This window comes from Nomia melanderi, chromosome 1, assembly GCF_051020985.1.
Source record: "Nomia melanderi isolate GNS246 chromosome 1, iyNomMela1, whole genome shotgun sequence".
NCBI classification, from domain to species: Eukaryota; Metazoa; Arthropoda; class Insecta; order Hymenoptera; family Halictidae; genus Nomia; species Nomia melanderi.
This window is the reverse complement of record NC_134999.1, coordinates 11,876,546-11,899,619: the sequence shown is the minus strand read 5'-3', so window position 1 is coordinate 11,899,619 and position 23,074 is coordinate 11,876,546. Positions and strand designations below refer to the sequence as shown.

Here is a 23,074-nt window from a genome sequence, read left to right as displayed (position 1 = left end):
TTTTTGTATCAAAAGAAAGTATCTTTATTAAATTACTATTTGGTTGCATAATATAAATTTAATATTTCTGAACAGAATGTAATAAGTAAATTAAGTTATTAATCGCGTACAGTAGGTGTTCTTATACCATGTTTTCCTACCTAACTGTTTCTAACTCAATGCTACGCGAAACATGGGTCGTATCCAACCATTAACCAGATATGTTTATCACAAAACTTATCTATATGTTTCATACAAAAACAAGCAACATTAATCTAACAATACCTATCCATCTTTGCTACAACAAACGAGAAAATAAGGAACAGAAACTCGTGTCTAATCATTCCATTTTTCCGTCTTCTCTTCAGTAAAATTTACTTAGTTACATCCTAATTTTAAAATTCTTCGATTTAACTTCGCTTAATTTTCAAAAATACTTCAAGTTGCTCGATATTCGAAACTTTAGTTGTGTAAGTTATTTAATACATATTACGCATCTCATTTACTAAAATTATATCCAAACAGTTTACATTGAAAAACATTCGAATCAAATGATTATTGGTGCTATCAAGATGGCGTTTGAAATTCGAATCACCCGGGACACCGCGGAAATTTTCAAATCGATGCTAGATGAATTTTTAATATCAGATTTCTCTTCGATACAAGTCCGAATATAACTTTCTACAAGGAAGCGTTGTACTTACAATAAAGCAGAAGTAAAATGCGAATTTCTTTATCAATAAACTACAATTGAAATATCGGAATATTCATCATTGCGCACGCGCACCATTCACCGCGGTGACTCGGACCTGCGTCGTGTTCAGAACATAAACACTTGGATTAATCAATAATTAACTACACTTGTACGCGACTCAAATTTGTTCGTGACAACGTGGAAACTAAACTACACACGAAACATTCGCTATTCAAACTGCGGAACATAAACGAACTATTCGAACGACGAACTCTTCTCGAGTGTTCGTTGCAATCAGATGCGCGTGCAGATGGCGTGTCAGAAGACGAGCTTGCGCGCGATTTTTTAAACTTGAACCGTTTCTAAACGCGGCACCGTTTGAATCTCCTGCGACGGTGGCGAACCGTTAGTAATATTGTCTCCAGTCACTGTGATTTTGCTGGCGACCGACGTTGGTATGGCAGGACCAGATGTCATCGGTACATCGTTGGACATCGGGACCTGGGAAGCAGGAGTGGACAAGGATTTTTCAGGGCTAATGGTGGGTGATTCGGACTGGCGCGGCAAGGATTTGCGTCTTTTCAATGATTCGCGCTGCCGCTGGTCGGCCTGCCGCTTTTCCGTTTTGTTCTTTATGCCACCAAGCGGCTTCTGCGTTACCTGTTGAAGCCAAGAGTACTGTGTAGGATCTTCTGTCGGTGATTTAAGTCAATATATAACTTAAAGAATTGGAAAAGAGCACCGGGAAGAATACAGGATTACAGTTAAACATTAACCTTCATGGCGGTAATGTATAAAACACAACAAACAACTTTAAACGTTATTCCTTCCGGGAACTCTACTCGTGCAGGATGATGCATACATTGGTTATCAGTTGTTTCTTTTTTTTTTTTTAATTAACACGTTGAATGTCATAGGGGTCATCGGTGACCCCCAACAAAATCGAATTACTATAGCTCATTGAATTAACACTAGATTTACTGACATTTACTGTACAGTTTGTTCTATTGTTCTTAGAAAAATTGTTATCCGTTCATTTAGATCTTAGAAATTAGATATTTAAGAGTAGACAATTAGGATACATATTTGCATAACTGCGTTAATAAAAATCGACCGAAAGATTTACCAAATAATGCTTATAAAATTCAATATGAGTCAAATTGACTCGTTCCGTAAATCTAGTATTAAACGATAATTATTTGAAAACATTTCTATATTATAAATAATACTGCCTAATGCGATAACATTCAGCCAGATGAACGCGCAACAATAATAATGCAATTCAATCAAATGATTTAATATTATATTTTTTCATTTCGTGTATTTTTCTCTATGAAACCGTGCGGCGTTCAACGTGTCGAACTAAAGTCGAGGAAAGAAAGTAAAAAGTTTGATTTTTCATTTTTTCATAATTTCGACCTGCATGAACCACCCTGCGCGATGTGATCAAATACTGGGCATTCATCGTGAAAGTTCGAGTAATACTACTCTTTTGATTTAATCAGAATCTTCACCAAGTTCGATCTCGAGTTCTCACTATCATTATTCTCCTTTTCTTTTTAACAGAAGCGATCAAAATCGTTAAAGTCCAACATTTAGTTCCTACATGATTTATGCAAAGTAATGTGCACATACTTTTTCACGGTACACCTCGAAGGTATAAAATATCTTCGTCTAAAACATGCGCGGACTTTTCGTGCGAACGAATATCGTTAAGTCCACCAAACGACAGTCCCGTTCTTTAGAATATTAAAAGCGAACGTCTAAAAAGCCGCTTGACATCGTCGCGGGAAACGAAAAAAAAAGGGAACTACGGCTCGTGTTCGGGACCCGTTATTTCAATTACGTGCAAGAGCGTCCGATCCCCACCCCCCTGTCTTTCGTGCTTGGAAATTAATGTTTTCAACCATGAATATTTATTTACTTTTTCTTCTTCCTTATATACTTTGTACACACTTCGCAAGTTGTTAACGATACGAAACTCGAAGAAAATTACACAAGTTGGACCAAAATCGAACGTTCGACCAGTTTTTTTCATTCCTGACTGTGGATCGTGCCGCACGATGTCGGGCTTCCTAGAAGACGGAGGATGCGTGTGTGTCTCTCTTTCTTTCTCTCTCTCTCTCTCTCTCTCTTTCTCTCTCTCTTTCTCCCTATCAACGAGAGCATGCGCAGTAAGCGAGAGTCAGAGAAAAGGCGGAGCCAAGCGGCGCGGAGCGAAGTGGTGGGGGAGAGACAGCAGCCCGATGGCCTTGGGCGGGATTGATTTCGTTCCAACGATATACCCTAAGTTCGTCGTGGCGCGAGATTCGAATCGTCGGTGTCTAAGAAACGTTTGTCCTCGATGGAAGCGCTTGCGGCTGAAACGTGCGCCGCGTGGCATGCTCGACTACCGGCAGAAAGAAAGGGGAGGCGTTCTGGGGGGTTGTTGGAGCACATGGACCGCCTACTTCTTCCCTCTACTCGTGAGAATGTCCGGGTGAAAGTATAGACAGTAGAAATGTTATAAAATGAAATGCTCTGTTACCTTGTAAAACGTGTTACATTTAACATCGAGGCGATGAATCGTTATATTTTTGTTTCTGTTTTGTTCGTTTAATGTTTTTTTTTTGTTTTCAAACCGCGTGAGCCGTAGTAGTATTGTTTCTACTCTTCTTCTTGCTGTTTGTGTTGGCTTTTTGCTCGTTTTCTTTGTCTTCGATTTTGTTATCTTTTCTTCGTCGAACACACAAAGTCGAATAGACGGACAGCTGTCATGCTTAAAATGAGTGTCGGTTCCTCTTATCGTCATTTCTGTTCTCTCTCTCACTCTCTCTCTTTCGCTCTCACACACACACACACTCCCTACGATATTGTTTCTTCCATTCTCGAGAATTGATCCGTGTATACGTGACACGAATGGTTTCGTCTCGTTTGCTTTTCTTTCGAATCGCTGTTCGAGCAACACTCTCCTTCTTGTTCGTCATTTTCTGCTTTCGCGTTGCGGGCGAAAGGTCGTCGCTGAATATGATCTACACTGTTGATCAATCTTTCCGATCTTTCGCCCCTCTCCGATATTGCTCCCTCTTTCACCTCTCTGTTTCCCTTAGCTGTCGATATATTAAAATATTACAAACTATAGCGAGAAAACGTTGATACGAAGAAATAATTGTCCATTGAAACATCTCGGAAACTTGATTCGATTAGTTTCTAACAATAATATTATGCTGTCGTCGATCCTCGGAATAAATAAGAGCCGCGAACAGTTCAACGTCCGTCAACGCGTTTCTGTAACGTTTTCACCGACGCCGGAAACAATGCATCGCGGAGCAAACGGAGAATCGCATCGAACGATGGAGACGATTTATAGATGATTCGTTTCACGATCAAATTCGAAAAGTTCGACTGAAAGCTCGAGCCGTATTGGTTATACTGTTCGGCAACTGGAACGATAATTCGAAAGAAACAACTTGGAAGTCGATTTATCGCATCCCCCTAATTGTCCCGAATGCAGAGTGCCAAGTATTGATAATATCGTGCTTATCGTTACTCCTTAGAACTATTTACAAAAGTTCATTAACCGAACTCTACTAGAAAAAAATAAAAACAAAACAAGAATAGAAAAGAATGGGAAACATGACTGATGAAAGGCACGATCGCCGCACACGCGAACTTATTCAACCGTGTTCGATAAGAAATGCTTCTTTCACAATTCAATGCGAAAATCCGAAATTCTCTGCGGACCAAAGCTATGACAGTTCAGGCAGTGATATTACACATAATCAGTGATCTCCTTTGAATGAAATCAAAAACGACATGTCGTCTAGACGTATTCTACGTTTGCTAACCCCTTGCACTTCAACTTTTCCGTCCGTGTTGGCCAGCAACTTCAGAAAAGCTTCAGAACTAATGATGACAGAACGATAATAGCAAATACTATTTTCCAAAATATCTTTTCGTTAAAGCGAATGTTCAGTAATTGGACATTAATTCAATTTGTAGGGATACATTTCCAGGAATATTAAGTGTGAAGGGTTAAAGCGACGTTTGCACAATTCCAAAATTCTTCCGCTTCGTTCACTACATAAATTTTAGCCTACACTCTGCATTCGTATAACCATAAATGCCGCGGTGTGTACTAAGAAGCAATTTCAATAGAAAAGAAAGGAAAAAGGGGAGGGACAGAGAGAGAGAGAGAGAAAGAGAGGGGGGAGAGAGAGAGAGAGAGAGAAAGAGAGAGAGAGAGAGAGAGACGATCCGAAATGTCTTCGACGGTGCATCATTCCCGTGAATCGGTTCCCGTGTCCACGTTCGTGTCTCGTCCCGCCGATTATTATTTCTACACACGCACGCATGCACACACACGAGAGCACGCTAAGAGGAAGGAAAGAAAACGCCACGCTTGAAGGTGATTTTTTTTCGTCCCCTTTTTTCTTTCTTTCTTTCTTTTCGCTTGTTTCTTGTCGCTTTGGAAAAAAGAAACTGGGCAGGGTGAAAGGGTTGAAGGAGGTGTGACAAGTGATTCCCGATAACCGCGAAGCCAATCGACGTTCGTCGATCGAAATCAACGGTTGGCCCATTTTTCTGGTATTCATATCTTTCCCCAATCGAAAATTTTTCCCCCTCTTATTCTTTTTTTGTTTCCCTCGCACAGCGTTTACTTTGCTCGCATACACACATATATATACACACGTTTTGTATACGCGTGTGTGCACATGTATATATGTTTATATACGCTTTTACGCACCGACTGTACGCCAGACCTGAGTGGGCCGATTGAATCAGGGAGAAAAGAACACGGTGGTCAGGGGTTGGAAATGGAAAACACATTTAACACTAGAACCACCATGAAAACTTCTTGTTCCACGATTATTCATATTTTAGAAGTATTAAATATCTGAAATGACCTGAAAACTAAATAGTTTCACTTGAATAATACAATGAATATACGAAGAAGAAACCGAAAAAAATCTATTACGATTTAAAAACTGAATCACTTGAATGCTGTAATGAATATACGGAAAAACCAAAACAAAACTTGTCACAATTTCTGTAAAGGTTACATAAAATCATATCAAACGCTCGGCAGTTCTATTGTTAAAAGCAGCAGAGGAACTTTCTCGCGTCAGGTAGAACCAGGGAATAGTCTATCGTCACGAGAAACATGGAAATATCGAGGGAAAAGCGAGAAAACAGAAGAGAAGAAAAAGTAAAACGAAAATCAGCCCGCTCGAGGCCGGTCCCTAGTGACGATCATCGATCAGGACACACACCTGTGCTCGGTGTTCTTGGTAATTAATGGTACTAATAGTAATTAATAGTAATAATAAGGAGAATAATCGTAATGATAAGTATAATGACAATATAATCGTAATAATAATAATGATAATAAGAATAATCGCAGCGAGCGCAGGGCTTGCACGCCGGTGCCCAATCTGTTTAATCTCTCGCCGCGGGCCGCAGTTAATGTGAACATTAATCGCTAGTTTAAAAGTCTGACACGCGACAGGGTTAAGTTTTATGTCTGAACGTTCTGCCATAGATGAGTGCTATGAACTAGCATGAAGTGTAGAGTTCAATGAAAGGGCACATACACGCGCACACGTATACTTTCTCTCTCTTTCTCTCTCTCTCTCTCTCTCTCTCTCTCTCTCTCTCTCTCTCTCTGTCTCTCATTTTTCTCTCACACTCGTTTTCGTTCTTCCTCACTCACTTTCGCTCTCGCCTCCCGCGGATGGGGACCGATTATTGTTATAATTAATAACAGGACACGTTTATTGGTTCTATACGAGAACGCGGCCCGCGTGACACGACGCCGGCGTGCAACCACCTGCGTGATAATAGCAGTGATAATGATAACAGTAGTGGTCAAAGCCCCACCAAATATAAACGTAGGCGTGGACCCTCGGCTACACCTTTCTCCTTTTTTGCTCCTCGACGCGTTGTCAGCTAGAAACGAAAAAAGAAAAGGAAAGGAAAAGAAAAAAAGAAGAAGGCTCGCCGATCGCCAAACCGTTACAACGTTTGTAAAACAGCAAACGAAACACCAAGCTATTTTCTCTAACAACCACCTTTTTCCTCCGCTATATTGAAGAAAAAAAAAAGAAAAGAAAAGAACATTCGGTTCAGACAACTAATCGGTTCGATATAAACTGTGTTTAATCCGTGTGTTGTGGCGATAGTAAATTGTTCATGTTCGTTTTTTTTTGCGTTTTACTTCAATAGTACTTATTTTTTTTTCTCTCTCACTAGACACGATTCAACATATAGAAAGTTTATCGTTAATTATTTAATAATAATTATTATTTTATCATTTATAATTATTATCTTAAAGCTGTCTAAAGACTCGCTGCGTGGCAGGAGCGTCGTGTTTTTCAATCATCTTTCTTTCATCAGTTTTTTCCACCTCTTTCTTTCTTTCTTTTTTTTCTCTTTATATTACTTTGCTTACTCTTACGTGTCAGACGATTTTTCTTTGTTTTCTTTTTTGTTCCTTATATCTGTCTCTCTGTGTTTCTTTGTTTTTTTTCTTTTTCCGCTTTTTTTTCTCTTTCAGTTAGGTACGCTGTAGTCGTTCCTCACTTTTTAATAACGTGTGTTTTTTGTGTTTTCTTTATTTTTCTTCTATTTGTCTGTATGTTTCTTTGTGTGTGTTGTTATACACGCAGTCGCGCACATAGGTAGACAGCGGTGACCCTATGTCACCGTAGGTGTATGTGTGGGTATTTTATATCTTACATATCTACTACTTGTTGATGCTTTGTAATTTGTAATTTGTATAGATCACAATGTCATACCATCTGCGCCAGTGAACGATTTCCTTTTTCCATCGCTTTCTCCTTTTCACTCGCCAACTCTCTCCTTCTCTCTCTCTCTCTCTCTCTCCCTCTCTCTCTCTCTCTCTCTCTCTCTCTTTGTCTCTCTCCCTCTCTTTCTCCATCTGTTTTAGACCATTTCTTTTAGCCGTCTCCATCAAGAACACTCGGTTCGGACAATAATGCTTGTGCACAGATCCGGGCTTCACCGACCCCCTTGAACTCAACAAAGTTTGATGAATCGCGTAATTAGAGGTATAAGCGGTTAAAAATAAGGGAAAAAAGTAAAAAAAAGGAAAAGAAAATAAACATCGCGAGCGTACAAAATAAATCGATTTGGAGTAGGGGGGGGAGGGGGATACAGAGTCTTTCTAAAGTTTCTCTACGTTCGGCACCCTTGTCGTCGTGATCGAGTTCAGTGAATTTGAAAAAAAAAGAAAAGAAAAAAACAGAATAATCACAATACAAGTAAGAGTAACAACAAGAAGAAAGAGTTATATGGATATATGGATATATGTATATATATATAGATATATGTTATATATACATATATACATACACATACAATATGTGTATATATATGTATAAAGATCAAACTACTCTTAAATTGAAGAGGATCGGGGATCTTTCGTGTCTCGATAGTTCACCCACCCGTGCGTATTCAAAATTTGTTATTGTGATTTATATTTCATTTCTATTCATCAAAACCTACGTGCTAAGTAAATTCAGACCAGCCGAAATTGTCGATTTAGAAGGAAATGCAATCAAAGAAATATCTTATCGAAATAGATAATAGGTTCATTGCTAAAAAATAAATAAAATTTTTACTCATCTCTTCAAACGTTTGAGGGAGCGCGCCGATAACGCACGAACCGGACGCGACCCTATCATTTCATTCATTTTTATTATTTTTTTTTCTTTCTCTTCATCTTCACCCTCTTTAATTAAATAGCACTTTAATGCGTTTAATGCATCTATGCCGCTCCACTGCTCGATTAATATTTCTTTCTTTTTTTTTCTCCTATTCCGCACCAGTGCGAAATGTTATCTCTCACGATTAATTAGTTCGATTCGCCCGTTTCCCGTTTGCAGGAGAAACGGCATGAGAACGGATAGATATCACCATCATCTTTCTTTCTTTCTTTCTTTCTTTCTTTCTTTCTTTTATCTCTCTCTCTCCCTCTCATTTTTTTAATCATTGTTGATATTAGCACAGCGTTGCAGAATCAAAGCGTATTAAGATTTTCCTTTTCCATTGAGAAATCAACACGACTGCGGTTAATTCTCCTCCGACTCGGTCGTTCGTTTTGAATTATTATTTGCTTCCTTTTCATTTCCTCATTTCATTTTGTCACGTACATATTTATTCTTCCTGCGTCCAGGGGGCTTGGGACCTAAGCGACTGCAGGACCCGCAACACCTTCAATTCGATTGATCCCGCGTTGCCGGTTGGACGCAGTTGCTTGGGTCCATGGACATTGGCATTTCGTTACAATTATACAGTTATATAGATTCTATATAAATACCTAATATGCATTCGTATAATACATACCTAATATGCAATTGTGTTAGAACTCGGTCGTCACTCAAACGTAACGTAATTACGTACGCGTGCACACCGTCTATTGTACCGTTCATCAATCATGATGGAATATATCTCGTGTTTTGCCCTGTGTGTTATACGTGTTTACGTGTGTATGTATACATTGTCAGACTGAATCCTTTGATTTCTAGTGTATTCAATCTGTTCTCGCGTGTTTTGTATATATCTGTACGTGTACGTGTATGTTGGTCTAACGCGTGTGTGTGTATGTGTGTTCGTTTAGTTTGCATTTATACAATATTTATATGACTCGCGTATTGCATTCTGTAAATGGTGTCTCTAATATCCCGGACACCATGCATTCGCGTCTGCATGCGCACATCTCCGTACGAATCGATGAAACAAAACATAACATAATTAACTTTGTATAATATACATATTATAGGGATTCGTATTCGCCTAGCATTTCTTTTTTTTCTTTCTTTCGCCTATGTTATATATTATTTCATAATTACTTTAATAGAGACGTCGTTCAGTTTTGTAAACGAGTGTGTGCGGCGTCGCGGTCTAAATTGTGTGTCGACGTTCTCACGTGGCCGGCGAGCGAACACCGTTCCCTCCGTCTGCGCCGGACAACTTAACCACAGCCGGTGGAGAACACGGGCTCGCGACCGCTTGACAGAATTTGAACGCGAGACGAGATGGATTTTATGCTAAACGCCGTGTCGCGCGTCCGAAACCGAGACGAATCCGATGGCTCCGACGACACGTCGAAATTACCGGGGCCTCTCAAGCGGATCACGGGTTTCCACGTTCTTTACTGGGCTAAGTTGGCGCGTCTCCGTCATTAACGCTCTCCACGATCAACGGGCCTTTTCGTCTAAACGCGACTACCCACACCACGCTCCCCATTCTCCCCGCGATATAATCGCTAATATAACAATTCATTTATTCATAAATTCTGAACGATCAAATTCAATTGTAACGTGATATCCACTACAGTCCATTTCCCACTAAAGAATTTCCACATTTTTTTCTTTTTGCCTTTTCTTTTGTCTTACTTTTTTTCTTCTTCTCCCGTATGTGTGATCTTTTTTTGTCGTTTTTGACTTTTTTTTCTTCGTTGAACAAACATCGTGCGTGACGTGTACATGAATAGGCTCGCGTGCGTCGAGAACCGTACTTCAAAGGATTCACCTTCCCTCGCGAAGCGTTTGAAAAACGATCGGTGAAACGTAAAAGGAAACCGAGATTGCGGATGCGTAGCCCGCGGAAATGCATTTACATAGCCAGGAAATGAACGGTAGTACTCATAACGTTAATCGATGGCAACTCGTTATTCACCTAAGGACATCGCGCGATAGAGCTCTGTGTATCCTCAATCTCCGTCGTCGCGTTATTTTTCTATTTTCCATGTAATCGCACGAGCGGCAGACTTTGTTTCTTTCGCGTACGCGCGCGCGCGCTCACATACACACGGCTGACATATACGCACGCAAACACGCACGCGGCCTACGTACGAGCGCGCACACACACGCACGGGCGCGTGAACGTACATCATCCTATCCTCCTCCTTCCACTATCCTTCATCGTTTTACTCCTCCCGACGTGTGGCGATATATAGATCATTAGTTGACAGATACGCTGATCAAGGTCGCGCCACCCCTTTTTTAGCGAATCCGTGTGTGATCACGATTCCCTATACATGCCTGAACGAATCAGCTGACGGTAGTGACTCTCCGCGATACATATATATACACGTATATACAAATATTTATATATATGTGTATAGTTATATGTAACCATTCCAGGCGAGATTTGGTGTTTTTAGTTGACGACGAGTGACGGTGATAGTGACGGTGACGGTGATGCTGACGGTGAGAATGACGATGACGATGATGTCGATGTCGATGTCGATGATAATGGCGATGACGATGGCATAGACTCTGACAAGTTCCTTTAGTTCGCTTAATGACTTGAAAACGAGTTACGGTTATAATTCCAATGTTCGAGTTAAGTTAAAGCCTTTTTCACTTCATTAAGGGAGAGTCTAAATTTGGATTGGGGTTAGGCTGTTGTGAGGTCGATGGTGATGGTACCTGTGCCACCACCGAGCCCCTCCCCTCGGGCAAAGCGTTCCCACCGCCACCGCTGTTCATACCGACGTTGTTACCGACACCTCGTTCCCTCATTCTTTCACAGTAATCTGCAAATATATCACGAAAATTCGCCCAGGATTTTTCTGGCACGGTGATTGCTGTTCTAAAGTGTGTCTTCACCTGGAAAACAAAAATTAGTCTTGATCTTATCATGGCTCCTGATATGTCTTCATTTAGGAAAACAAAAATAAACTTTTAATGATATTTAACTATACTCAAAATTATGGAAACGTCAATGTCATTTTTATACAGTATCTTATATTATATTTTAACACGAGTGGATTCAGATTAGCTTTATACATAAGAGTACATTCAATGCAGCAGAGAGATGCTTTAAACCGAGAAATAGGACATTGTTCTGAATCCACCCTTGAAGTGTTTCTCACGTGCTACAACACCTGAGTGTATGTTTAGTCTGGCATGTATATATACCTCGGAAATTCTCATGTAGATACCACGGTTATTCTGGCCGATATCAAAATAGAAATTCTTGCTATCCACGCGCATGTATCGTCCATCTGGCAAGTCAATCTTGAAGCCACCATCATCCGTACCATACTCCTCTAGGAGATCCGTCAACGAGTCACGGAATTCGATCATACCTTGCGCTGGTATCGCAATCTGCGTTCTTTGTCCACCCCGTGTGATCGTCTGCGACACCTACACAGCAAACAATATTTCTATACTAATCATTCATCCCTTAAAAGGTAAGCCTAAAAGATACTGTCCATTAATTAATTTACATCTTATACATAGAATCCTCTGCATTGGATAGAAAATATTATGATATAACTTACCCGCAAGAAACGGCCACGAGAATTTTCCTTAAGGTCCAGGTAATACCGCCTGTTGTCCTTCGTCATCACTTCCGATTTCAATTTTCCGTCATCCGGTACGTTCTCCGTGTTCTGTGGGCCTGAACATTACAACGTTTCACATCTCGAATAGAAGATCTTAATCTCTAATAACTTGTTGTGTGTTTAGAGTAAAACTATTTATAAAAAGTGTCCGCTAAATTATCTGATCAGTTCTATTCCTTATTTAAATAATAAATGTTTAGGAATTCAGCCTGTGAGATAAACTCTTCATCCTAGGGCGAAGATGAGACATTCTTTTGTTTTTTACCTTGATTTCTATTATTTAAAAAAGGAAAGGGGACGAAACTAATGTAAACACTTTCTAGTTAGGACAGCTTAATCAAGGTAATCATTTATTCGTAAAGGCTGAACTTATGTGTAAGTAGGGATTAAGGATTGTTATTTACCTAAGGATGCATAAAAGTCACTAAACGTCGAAAGATAGTTCCGAAATTCGGACGCTGTACTGAGCGCCAGGTAAATTTGGCTTCTCCTTCCATCTACAGCAATCTGAAAGGGAACGTCGAAAATTAGTCCCTCCTCCCTTCGACAAGAACGAGTGCTAGTGACTTATGCTCTAGTAACAAAATGGTACTCGCTTCGAGAACCCTTAAAAACACTCCAAAAATACCTCGGCTACTTTGATAAACCTCCCACGTCTGTTCTGCTTTACATCAATATAGAATCTTTTGCTTTGAATGTGCAGCATTTTCGACGCTAGTTCTTGTTCACCCTGCTGACTCTGCTGGCCTGTAACAGTTATAAACAGAATTAGCATGATCCTTGTATACACTGGAACTAAAGGTGTCCATAGACATCACAGTAAATGCTTCTACAAATGTACACGAGAAACGACATTGTACATTATAAATTAAATACTTTCTTCACAATTAAATACAAGTTAATTAACCGTGGATACTTCTATTTAGCATAAATATAAAACGATAAAATTAAACATATACATTCATAAAACGGCCCTCCTAGTGCCTAATCGTCAAAACTCAAAAGTTTCTGGCGATCTGATGAATAATTGACTAATCAACTGATACATAAAAACACGTCATTACACAGTATTCCATATCCAAACTATTCTTCCAATGACCTACTAAATTTCCAAAAATCAATCTCCACATGAAAATCTTTCGAAGGAACCAGATTTAGTTTATTGGAATTACAAACTCAAAATAAAAAAGAATATAGAAAAAATATCTAACTTTACCATTATTTCTTTGCTTAGTCCATATTTTTAGACAATTATTATAGCAACATTAATCTACTATCCTCCACTTAAGTAACAAAAAGGAAAAGGGAACCCGTTCAGAATAAATAATAATAGTAATTGTACTATACGTTCCGCAGGTCATAGCAATCGCCGTGGCAGTTTGATGGCGGTCGTATCGGCGGCAGAGCCGACGTGGTTGGGGGTTGGAGGTGGAGGAACAGGGAGAGGAGTCCGGAAAGAGGTCACCCAGTCTTTATTGGGTCATCCTGCGCGCTCGGCGCTCTTTACCGGATTCCCCGAGGCTGCGTTTCTGGGTCGATGCTGCGCGAAATTCGATGATTAGACACACCAGGGCAAGGTGATCGTGAGGGGTGCGGGTGTTGGAGGGGGATCATCGGCTCAACGACAGAGGTTTTTTGCGCGGAAGGGAACGGTCGATCCTTAGGGACAGGATAGGACAACCGGATGTTTCGAAACCGAAGTCAGTGATGTTGCTAGTCCTCTCCCTCAGCCGATCAATAACAGCTGCACCGGAGGTCGATAACCTGTTTGGTACCCCACTACGGGTGGATACACACCTCCACCTACTTCTAGCTGCGTTGTCGGTGTCTCGTCTTATCCTTCCCGTCGCGAACATCTTCATCTATTGTCTAGACCCGGAATTCGATTGAGTACACGCGCGCGCGCACATACATAGACTGGGGTCAGGGGAGATTTTTCAACGTGGCAGGATTGGAGTTTTTGTGTGCAAAAAGGTCTTAAATGGCCTGATGGGAGTATAGTTTTTTTAAAGACTGGTATCGTATATGACAATTGTTCACCTTGGATTGAAAAATTGCTCATTATTGGTTCATTATATGAGGAATTGTTATTTTGGATACTTTTGATAACAGTCAAATTTTGAACGCTTTACTAACTCCTCGGGTTGACAATATCATTATTACAAATGTGTTCGCAAATTTATATTTTTACAGTTGAGTGACAAAAATTCAAATGGACTTTTAACAATTTCGTTACATAATAAAATTCTCCATAAATTCATTTAGATACTTCAATCAAAATGTCGAAATAAACCAAGAAAAAGGGATTCACAAAATCAAACTGAAAAAACAACAGAAACCGTATACTGTGGAGCTCAGAGGGGAAAGCCCTAAACATCCTTCAAACTCCGTTAAAAGGGTGCGGTGTGTAGGGTCCGGACAGCTCGTCCCCACGGTCGCTGGTAAGTCGGAACCTGAAGGATCGATCTCCTGCGCGAGAGCGGCGCGTCGAACGATCGATCTAACCGCGGCGCGAGAGTAAAAGGGGGACCCTTTATTTCGTTTCCCCAGTTGTTACGTACTGGACTGTTGCAGGCTGCCTGAGATCGAGATAGGGCTGAGGTCGCCCTGGAAGATCCTGCTCTTGAACATTCTGTCTATGCTACGAGAGTACGTGCACCTGAACGTTCATCGCGCACCGCTGCTCCTTCCCCAAACAGCCCCCCGGTGGTGGTTGTGAATCTCGACCATTTACCAGCGATCCCCTTCCCACCCCGAATCGACGCAACTGTTTTCGATATTTCTTCGTGGTTCGTCCCTCTGGTTGGCGGACAGCGACAACCTCGTTAACCCGTAACACATCGTGCGTCGTCGCCGCCGCCCCTACTCGAGAGCCTCCGAGGCTGGAAATTGGGACAGGGTCGAGAACACTCCGCGAAGAAAGGGCCCTCCGCTTCACGTCCCGTCAATACCTCGCGCACAACTCCCTCCCCTGTGCCCTCGTCACCCTTTTGTCGTCGACCAACCCTGCCGCGCCGCCCTTGCCCTGTAACAGTCCCGTCAATCTCCCGGCACTACCAGCACCGACGTGAACGATATTCGATTCACCGAATCCTATCCAATGGATTCGCATGGTTCCTCCTACGGTATCGTTCCCAGCAGCGTCATTTTCTCCTGAACACTAGGACCTCGGAGCCAATTGTCTCCTGTACCCCGCGGAACCCTTCCGCGGTACCGGTTAACCATTCTAGCTAGGGATGGCTAGCTAAAGCCAGAATCCTCAAAGATGATGATATCGCCCATCGTCCTCGTCGGCTTCTAGCGTTTCGCAACCCGGCTCACTGTCCGGCATCCTCCGCTTGTCTTCCAGTGATCCTAGCCCTACTTTCAACTCTCCTACCCCGAAGCCGCATCTGGGTCACCATTTACGAGACACGTTTCAGCTGTGTGCACGAATTCAGATGAAAACACCTTTGTGTCTATGAGATTCTAATTGAGTCGAAGGGTTCTTAAGGAAGATTCAGCTAAGCAGGGATGAAGCGAGAGGAACTGTTGTTTTCTCAGTTCCCCAGCGTTCCTTGGGTCACAAAGAGGTCCAGTTGCCTCTGACCAATAAACTAGATCCTGGGCTTGCTCCCGGCGCTCCAGCCCAGGTCCCCCGCGGATGTCCTCCACGGAACTCAGTCCACTGGTCGCCTAGCCGACCGGGTAACCCTTAGCGACACGACGCACGCGTCCCCGTGGTAGCCTGCATCACCAGTTTGGTCCCTTCACCTTCCGATCGACTTTCTTCTTATGTAACCAGGATACACCACGGCCATTTTTCGCGCGGACGCTCTCAAGAGTGCCCGGACATTCTACCGGCCGGCCGGCCTGTCCTCGCGATTCCTGCACCCCGGACACATCCCGTGCTCGCGGATTTACGAGGCGGACTCGTCGTGTACGTCCACGGCAAGGCACCAAGGGGGCGGGTACATTGATCTCTGCGCCTAGAGCGCGACTCGTGGCGCTGCACCCGACCTGCCTCAATACGAACTGCATATTTCCGTTCTCCCTTCCCGGTTTTCCCCTCTGCCGCCGACCCCTCCGCGCGGCCGCCGGTATCGTTTCCATGAACAGCCGTCCGACGACGGCTGCTCTGCCTTCGACGCTTCTACACCTATGCGCGTCGACGCGGCAACCTTACCTAGTTGTAGACCCGAGAAAATGCGATCGGACCAAGTTGACGAGACTTTTTATATTCACTATTATTATTATTGTGGTATCCGTCGTAATGATATTATGCCTTATGCACTTGTTTCCAAGTTCTCCTGTTTTCTAAGGTATTTGTCCATGAGAGTGTCATAATGAATTTTCGGGAAATATATTTTGGGTAACGATGAGAAACCCTGATTTATCGATTTTGATTGTAACGTGCATCCTAGTGATATGTTCAAAAGCTGAAGCTTAGTTAGGGACTGTTTTTTGGATCCACTGAAATATTGAAATTTCATTTGTAATCTCCTTCGACGCCATGTCTTTCTTCCTTCTCTTTTTCCGCGGCGCGTTATGTATCAGCGTACGATCGAAGACTACGGAAACGCAAGCCGCGCATGCATGATTCATGATCGACGCGATGCTCGTTGGATTTTTGTACCGTTACAGACCCCACAGACGTTCTCTAACGATTCTGGCCAATCGCGATCGCCTCCTCGCGCTTCTGTGCAACGTTCACAGCCTACTTATCGCGTCCCGCTCCGCCGTACCGAATGATTCACCCGACCTGACCACCTCAAATTATTCGTAAATTGGCACGTCGCGCGAGCGAATACGTTGGAAACCAAGGATCCTTGATTTGCAAGATAGGGTGAACTTTTTAACGCACCCCTGTTCTCCATTGCTGTTCATATATTGCGCTGTAAAGGTCGTTTCGACTTTTCTTCTTTTCTATTGCCATGAACCGAGCAAATATAGGGACTTTCATAAACACTAGAGTGAAAATGGAAGCACCCCTGGTGCTTGTTAAAACATGACGATTGAGGGGTGAGTTGGGGTGTGCACTTTTCGGTCGCTACCTTTTAGCCGAGGGCACAACAGGTGTAAGCAACACAGCTAGACAGATGAACGTGTTAGTTTGTATTAGAAGACTTTAGTGTTTTCTCCGTTTTTCCTTTAGAATTCGGATGTTGTTGCGATGTACATTGTGTTCGTAAAGTTTGGGATGCGACATATACGAGAAATAATTTTGAACTGAACGAGACATGTATAGTTAAGTTCTATTTTTAGCTATTATTGAAACAAGCTCGACAGTACTGCTATTAATCTTGGCTACAAGTAAGGTACTATACAACGATATATACACTGGGTTAGGTTCGAGGTAATTAACCGTTCAAGGTCACTGTCCTGATTCTATATCGCAACAAGATTCTAACAGCTTCCGCGACCTTCATACATAACAGGTATGAATAATTGTATACAATTTACTTCTTCAAATCGTTCTTATAGGTGTTTCTGGATTTGTTCACTCACTACCGGATCTCGTTATTCGTATCGTGTTTATGTGACTACGTATTTAAATATTATTCATTAGTAACAACTATTATTATGCGCCTATAATTTTTTTTTATCATATTTTACACATAAAATTTGTCAAATTGTAGACAAAAAGGAGTAAAATCTTGTAGAAGTAAAGTGAAAAATTCATGCATGTATGAGGATATGAACCAGTAATCTAAGTAAAATGATACCTTCACTTTAGGGAGGGAGAGTCAACAGGATATTTTGTAGGTGAGGAATATAACATAAAAATTTTTAACACGTTGAATGCCGTACGATTTCATTCACCAAAATGCACGAAATGGAAAAAATAAAATATTAAATCTTTCGATTGAATTGCATTATTGTTGTCGCACGTTCATCTAGCTGAATGTCACCGCATATGTTTTCAAACAATCATCGTTTAATTGAGTGAACTATAGTAATTCGATTTGGTTGGGGGTCACTGATGACCCCCGTGGCATTCAATGTGTTAACCGAAAGGGAAATATAAGTTTGACAATGTCTACTAGTAATACAACGATCTAAATTTACGAAAACAATTACCCATTCAAGGTTAGCAGTTTCCACACTGTTTCATCCCTAATTACTTTACATTAGTGCTGTTGTCACGTTTATACTGTTGTTTACAAATTTGAAGTGGCTTAATTGGATTCTATTGCAAATTTTAACGTTTCTTAAAATTCTAATATTATTATAAACATACTGTTTACATATTTTATGTGTTTATAGAAAATTCCGTATGGACTTCTGTCCTAGTAACCTTGAGAAGACGATTTATCTCGTTCCTATCAAGAAATAGTACATTTTTAGTGATTACCACAATAAATCTGTTATTCATTTTTTCTCTGATTCATTGTCAATATTTTAAACTAGTTAAACTTGTTATTCCACATGAATGTCCTGTGGATCGATCGGCTGCGACGTTTGCTTAAAAAAATAAACTTAGGTTATGTTCTATCAAAAATGCAACTTAGATAGAATCGCAGAAGCTTAAATAAAATTTTTAATGAAAATATATAACAAAACATTTTAACCTTAAAATAGGGCTGTTTGTACTTGTGATTGGTAGCAGTTTCTTTTAATTAACGATATCATCTTTAATGAATCCATAAGTAAAAACTGGATAATATTTTAGTAAAGGTGTAAAAAAAATCGCCAAATGATTGTCATTATTAGTAGGATAACATTTCCAGATTATTCTTATCTGTACACACCAGTGGAAAACATAACTTTTTACTATATTTATTATGCATTCCTAGATAAGTAAATTAAAAGATTCATCCGGAAAAACTGTTTATCTCGGTTAATATGATAATCTGACTAATCATTAGTTCAACGTCGAGAACAGTTACATTCAAATAATTCTTTCTATTTCAACTAACTCAATGCTAACTAGAACCGTAATAGCGTTATGTAGCAGTACCAGAAAAACAACCGCAAATATTTAGAATAAAAGAAGAATTGTCGAGGATTTGTACTGTTACACGTTTACAATTTTATTCATTTTATCATTTAATAAATGATGAAATAAATATTTATATTCAAATACAAATTCTGAATCCGTCCTTGACCAATACCAAGAATGTTCCAAAACATGTAGTTACAAATACCGTTCAATTAAATTCACAATAAAGGCGCGTTTGAAATTACGACAAACTTTATTGCAACGCGCGAATATTTTAATTGTTCAAAGTCTAATATTCGTCGAAAAGATCACTATACCATTCATTAGAATTGAAAAATTGGTATGCTAACGTAGCGAGCATTAATTACGAAGCAAAACGAGGTTACACAAGAACCAAATTCTATTTCTTGGTATACTTATGTCATTATCTTTCTTATATTATTTACATTCATAAAATACATATTATTCTAATTCGAAGTTTAGGATAGGAGGAAAATATGTTCAACGGGATGCATGGTATCCCATAACCTTTCATTTCTATGCGAGTATGGAACCAATAAAGAACGAAACCGACAATCGCGAAGTTAGGTACAAAAGCAGGACTTTCAAATCGTTTCCTCATCATCGTGAGAACCCAGTTAAGGTATTTCCCCTCAACCGAATCGGCTATTTTTAATCCGAAATTCTTAACATTTATCGCTGTTACTGAATCACCGGAGAAATATTTCAGTAGCGTATTCACTCGACGCATCGTTTGTGAGCGAAAACCTTTCCTTCCCGTCTCGCCAAAATGCCAATATTTAAGAAATCGAAACAGCGGTTTATTTCAGTCGTTGCGTCACGCGACCTAACCTAGACCGTCCACGCAAAATTCCTAGGGATGTTTTCAGATTGGCCGTTACGATGAATCGAGAATTAGAGTGTGCGCACTATTTCTCATATTCGGAATGCGCCCTTAACCTTAAATTTTAATATCCATCTGGATACCAATCCAATGATGCAACATTATTCGAAATGACAGTAAAACAACAATTCCCCTGTAACAACTTGTTCTAATGGAAACGGTACATTAATTACGAAAGTATTAAATTCAACCAACACAGTGTATTAAGTTTTGTATTACGCATATCAACAATTTCCACGCACTTCAATAATTATTTAAAATTTATTACAACAAGACACGTCAAGAAGGTAGCAGCTACGACGATGGTGTATTAACGTCAGTTCACAATTCTCGCAAGCAGCATGTTACTAGAATTATTCGGTAGCTACCTTCAGGGCACCAATACTGTATTTTTCCCATAGTGTCGCCCCATCCATTTACTGGAGCTTGTTGCGTATCCCCCTGGGAAATCTCTATTATTTCGCCCATCGTGTCACTTCGCGTACACACTTCCAATGCTTAAACAAAAATAATTAAAAAAAAAAATTCCTCACTTCACTTGAAACAGGCTTCACACTGTCCACGCGAACCAGTTCTCATGAAAACACTCGCAGCACCATAAGTTCAATGTACTCCCGTAACCGTACGAACCAACATGTCACTTCTTATCTCTGAACAGGATCGAAAATGCTTTCTCGGTGTGAACCGTTCCGTTCCGCAAGGGAATCGCACGATCGCCGATGGAATGAGACACTCCCGCAGCCGTTCCCGTAGAGAAAATTAGTCACAGATTTCTCACTCGCGTCGCCGTGAACACGATTGATCGCGCGAGAGAACGACTTGTGAGTGACTCAGTCGACCGATCGCGAGAACTCGCGCTATCTTCACGGTGCAACGGACTTCAAGCCGGCGGCTTTGCCCTCGACAGATTAAAGCAGGATTTCCAAACGACGAACGGGGAACAACACCGAGCACAGCGCGATCCACTCGAGAGAAACTTTCACTCCGGTCCACCGGTAGATGCGAGGAAGACGGCGCGGAAGAGAGAGATCGTCGCGATGATGTGCCACGAGTAGTAGAACTGGGTGAACTGTACCAGTCGGCGCAACACCGGAATCATCATCCGATGACTCGTCGCGTTCTTTCGGCTGGTCGTCTTGGTTATGTCTTCCACTCGATGATGGAGCACAAACCGATTACACGGTAATACACATATCATCGGACGAGAGAACCGAATGTGGAAACGATACTGAACGACGTCGACGTGTCGTCGAACGCGAAATCGTACACGAATGACGTGCCGGTCATTCATGGAGCCCGCCGTCATGCCGATGGAATGCGTATATCATGGTGGTGAAATCGTCCCGGCCAATCCGCGGCCGCCTAGCACCGGCTTCTGCGTCCGCGAACCACGCGCGCCACGTGACTTCACAGCCGGACCACGTGACAGCATCACGCCTCCCACCACCGCGACCCAGCTCCACGACATGATCGCATGACGTCACAACCAGCTGACTGCGCTAGTACGGTTCCCTACTCCTCTTCCTCGTCCTGCCGCTGCTGCCGTTGCTGCCGCTGCTAGGTACTTCTATGTACTCCTGCCGACTTCCATTTTTCGATGAATCCGTTTCTCTAACGCACCGAAATTGACGCGACGCGATTGGCGATTCGCGCGGCACCCCTAAGCGCACCAAGAATAGGCATGGGACGTACAGTGGGTCGGAAAAGTATTCGCGCGTTGTCTTTTCAGGTTAACTTGGTGTAACAAAAAAAAATAGCACATTAATACGGGGCGGATGTTTTTGATACTTTCGTTACAAGGCAGAAGCGACATTTTTCACACGTTGAGTGCCGCACGATTTTGCTGAGAAAAATATATAAAATGAAAGTAATGTAATATCAACTTAAGTTATTGAATTACGTTATTATTGTTGCAAATTTATCTTGTTGAACGCCATTACATTAATATTATTTATAATATAGAAATGTTTTCAAATAATCACCGTTTAATTGAGTGAATTATAATGATTTGATTTGGTTGGGGATCGCCGGTGATTCACTCATTCATGGCATTCAACGTGTTAATGATTTAGCACTCGAAAATAAGACGAGGACAATTTATAATCTCGTCGTTGAGAAAGTATCGGCGCACTACTTTTAACACGAATGTTCCCTCTAGATAGTGACGCAACATCAGTCGATAAACTTTAAGGAATAAAAATGGATTTTTTGTCGCTGTTAAACGCACGGTTACCGTGTAAATCAGCGCCGCGCCGATACCTCTGCTTCGTTTTATTCTTAAACGCTGAATTATTAACATTTGTAAATCTACTTCGTTTCTGTGTGTAACGAGTATTAGAAATGTTTCAACTGTATCAACATGCTATTTTTTTCATGTAAAGTTATCACGAAGAAACCGTGAATACGAAATTTTGTTGACCTACAAATCTGAATTCGAGATGGCTTCGAACCAAAATAAAATGGTTCTCTGGGATTCATCCGAAGGAAACATGGTTTTTTTTTATCGAGTCTCGGAAGATAGGTCCCAAGCTATTTCTGACCAATGCTGAATTACTGAACTCTCGAGTAGAAATATTTTAGAAATTATTGCAGCGGCGACGTATAAAAAATACTGATGGGAGATTAACAAATTGAATATACTTCACAACATAAAATATTTAAGAATAAAATCTGAAGAAAGGAACAGGTGTTGTAATATAAATCAGGATAACTTATTTTTTTTCAAATTCATCCCTTCGGTTATTTCAATCTCCAGTTCCAACGGTTAAGACGATGATTTTGATTGCTGATGAAATCGACGAAAAGTAATGAAAAGGTACTTTTAGGAACAGATTTTGACATGGCGCCTATTTCATTGAAAATCGAAATGATCGGTTGAATTTATGGCATTCTCATATTACTGATCTGTGCACGCGTAATAAGTATGATTTTTTAATGACGTACGAAGAAAATCTTCATTTAAAATAAAAGTCTGGTATACCAATATTTTACCGTGCAGATTAGACTTTATCTTCGTATTACAATTTATATTGAGATTTATGACCCTGGTACTTTCGTATCGCTCGATAAATCCGGGGTCAATATTGTTGAGCGAAATACTGACCAAACTGATTATGTAATTTTACGAAACGTTGTCCAATTCGTGTTAAAGTTACATGGTCGTGAACTGAATAGGTATTTACAGCTAAAAATATAATATAAACAAAAGTACGATTAAGA

The 23,074-nt window shown here is 40.9% G+C and overlaps 1 protein-coding gene across 7 annotated transcripts in view; it reads right to left on the bottom strand.

Annotated features, from left to right (window-relative positions):
- The window catches only part of Pur-alpha (Purine-rich binding protein-alpha), a 51,891-nt gene that overhangs the window by 26,183 nt on the left and 2,634 nt on the right, over nucleotides 1-23,074 (bottom strand). For 3 of the 7 annotated variants that reach the window (XR_012998221.1, XM_076365907.1, XM_076365915.1), the window contains 6 exons: nucleotides 20,224-21,515; nucleotides 12,658-12,776; nucleotides 12,434-12,536; nucleotides 11,967-12,085; nucleotides 11,602-11,829; nucleotides 11,110-11,289 (listed from right to left, as the gene is read on the bottom strand). Coding sequence is in view for 6 of the 7 variants with exons in the window: in XM_076365907.1 (XP_076222022.1) it covers nucleotides 11,110-11,289; nucleotides 11,602-11,829; nucleotides 11,967-12,085; nucleotides 12,434-12,536; nucleotides 12,658-12,776; nucleotides 20,224-20,323 (849 nt within the window). In the remaining variant the exon portion in view is untranslated. Of the gene's footprint in view, nucleotides 1,334-2,191; nucleotides 11,290-11,601; nucleotides 11,830-11,966; nucleotides 12,086-12,433; nucleotides 12,537-12,657; nucleotides 12,777-14,590; nucleotides 14,806-20,223; nucleotides 21,516-23,074 lie in introns of those variants that run through there. The other 4 variants (XM_031978259.2, XM_031978261.2, XM_031978260.2 and 1 more) reach the window with 4 other exon arrangements.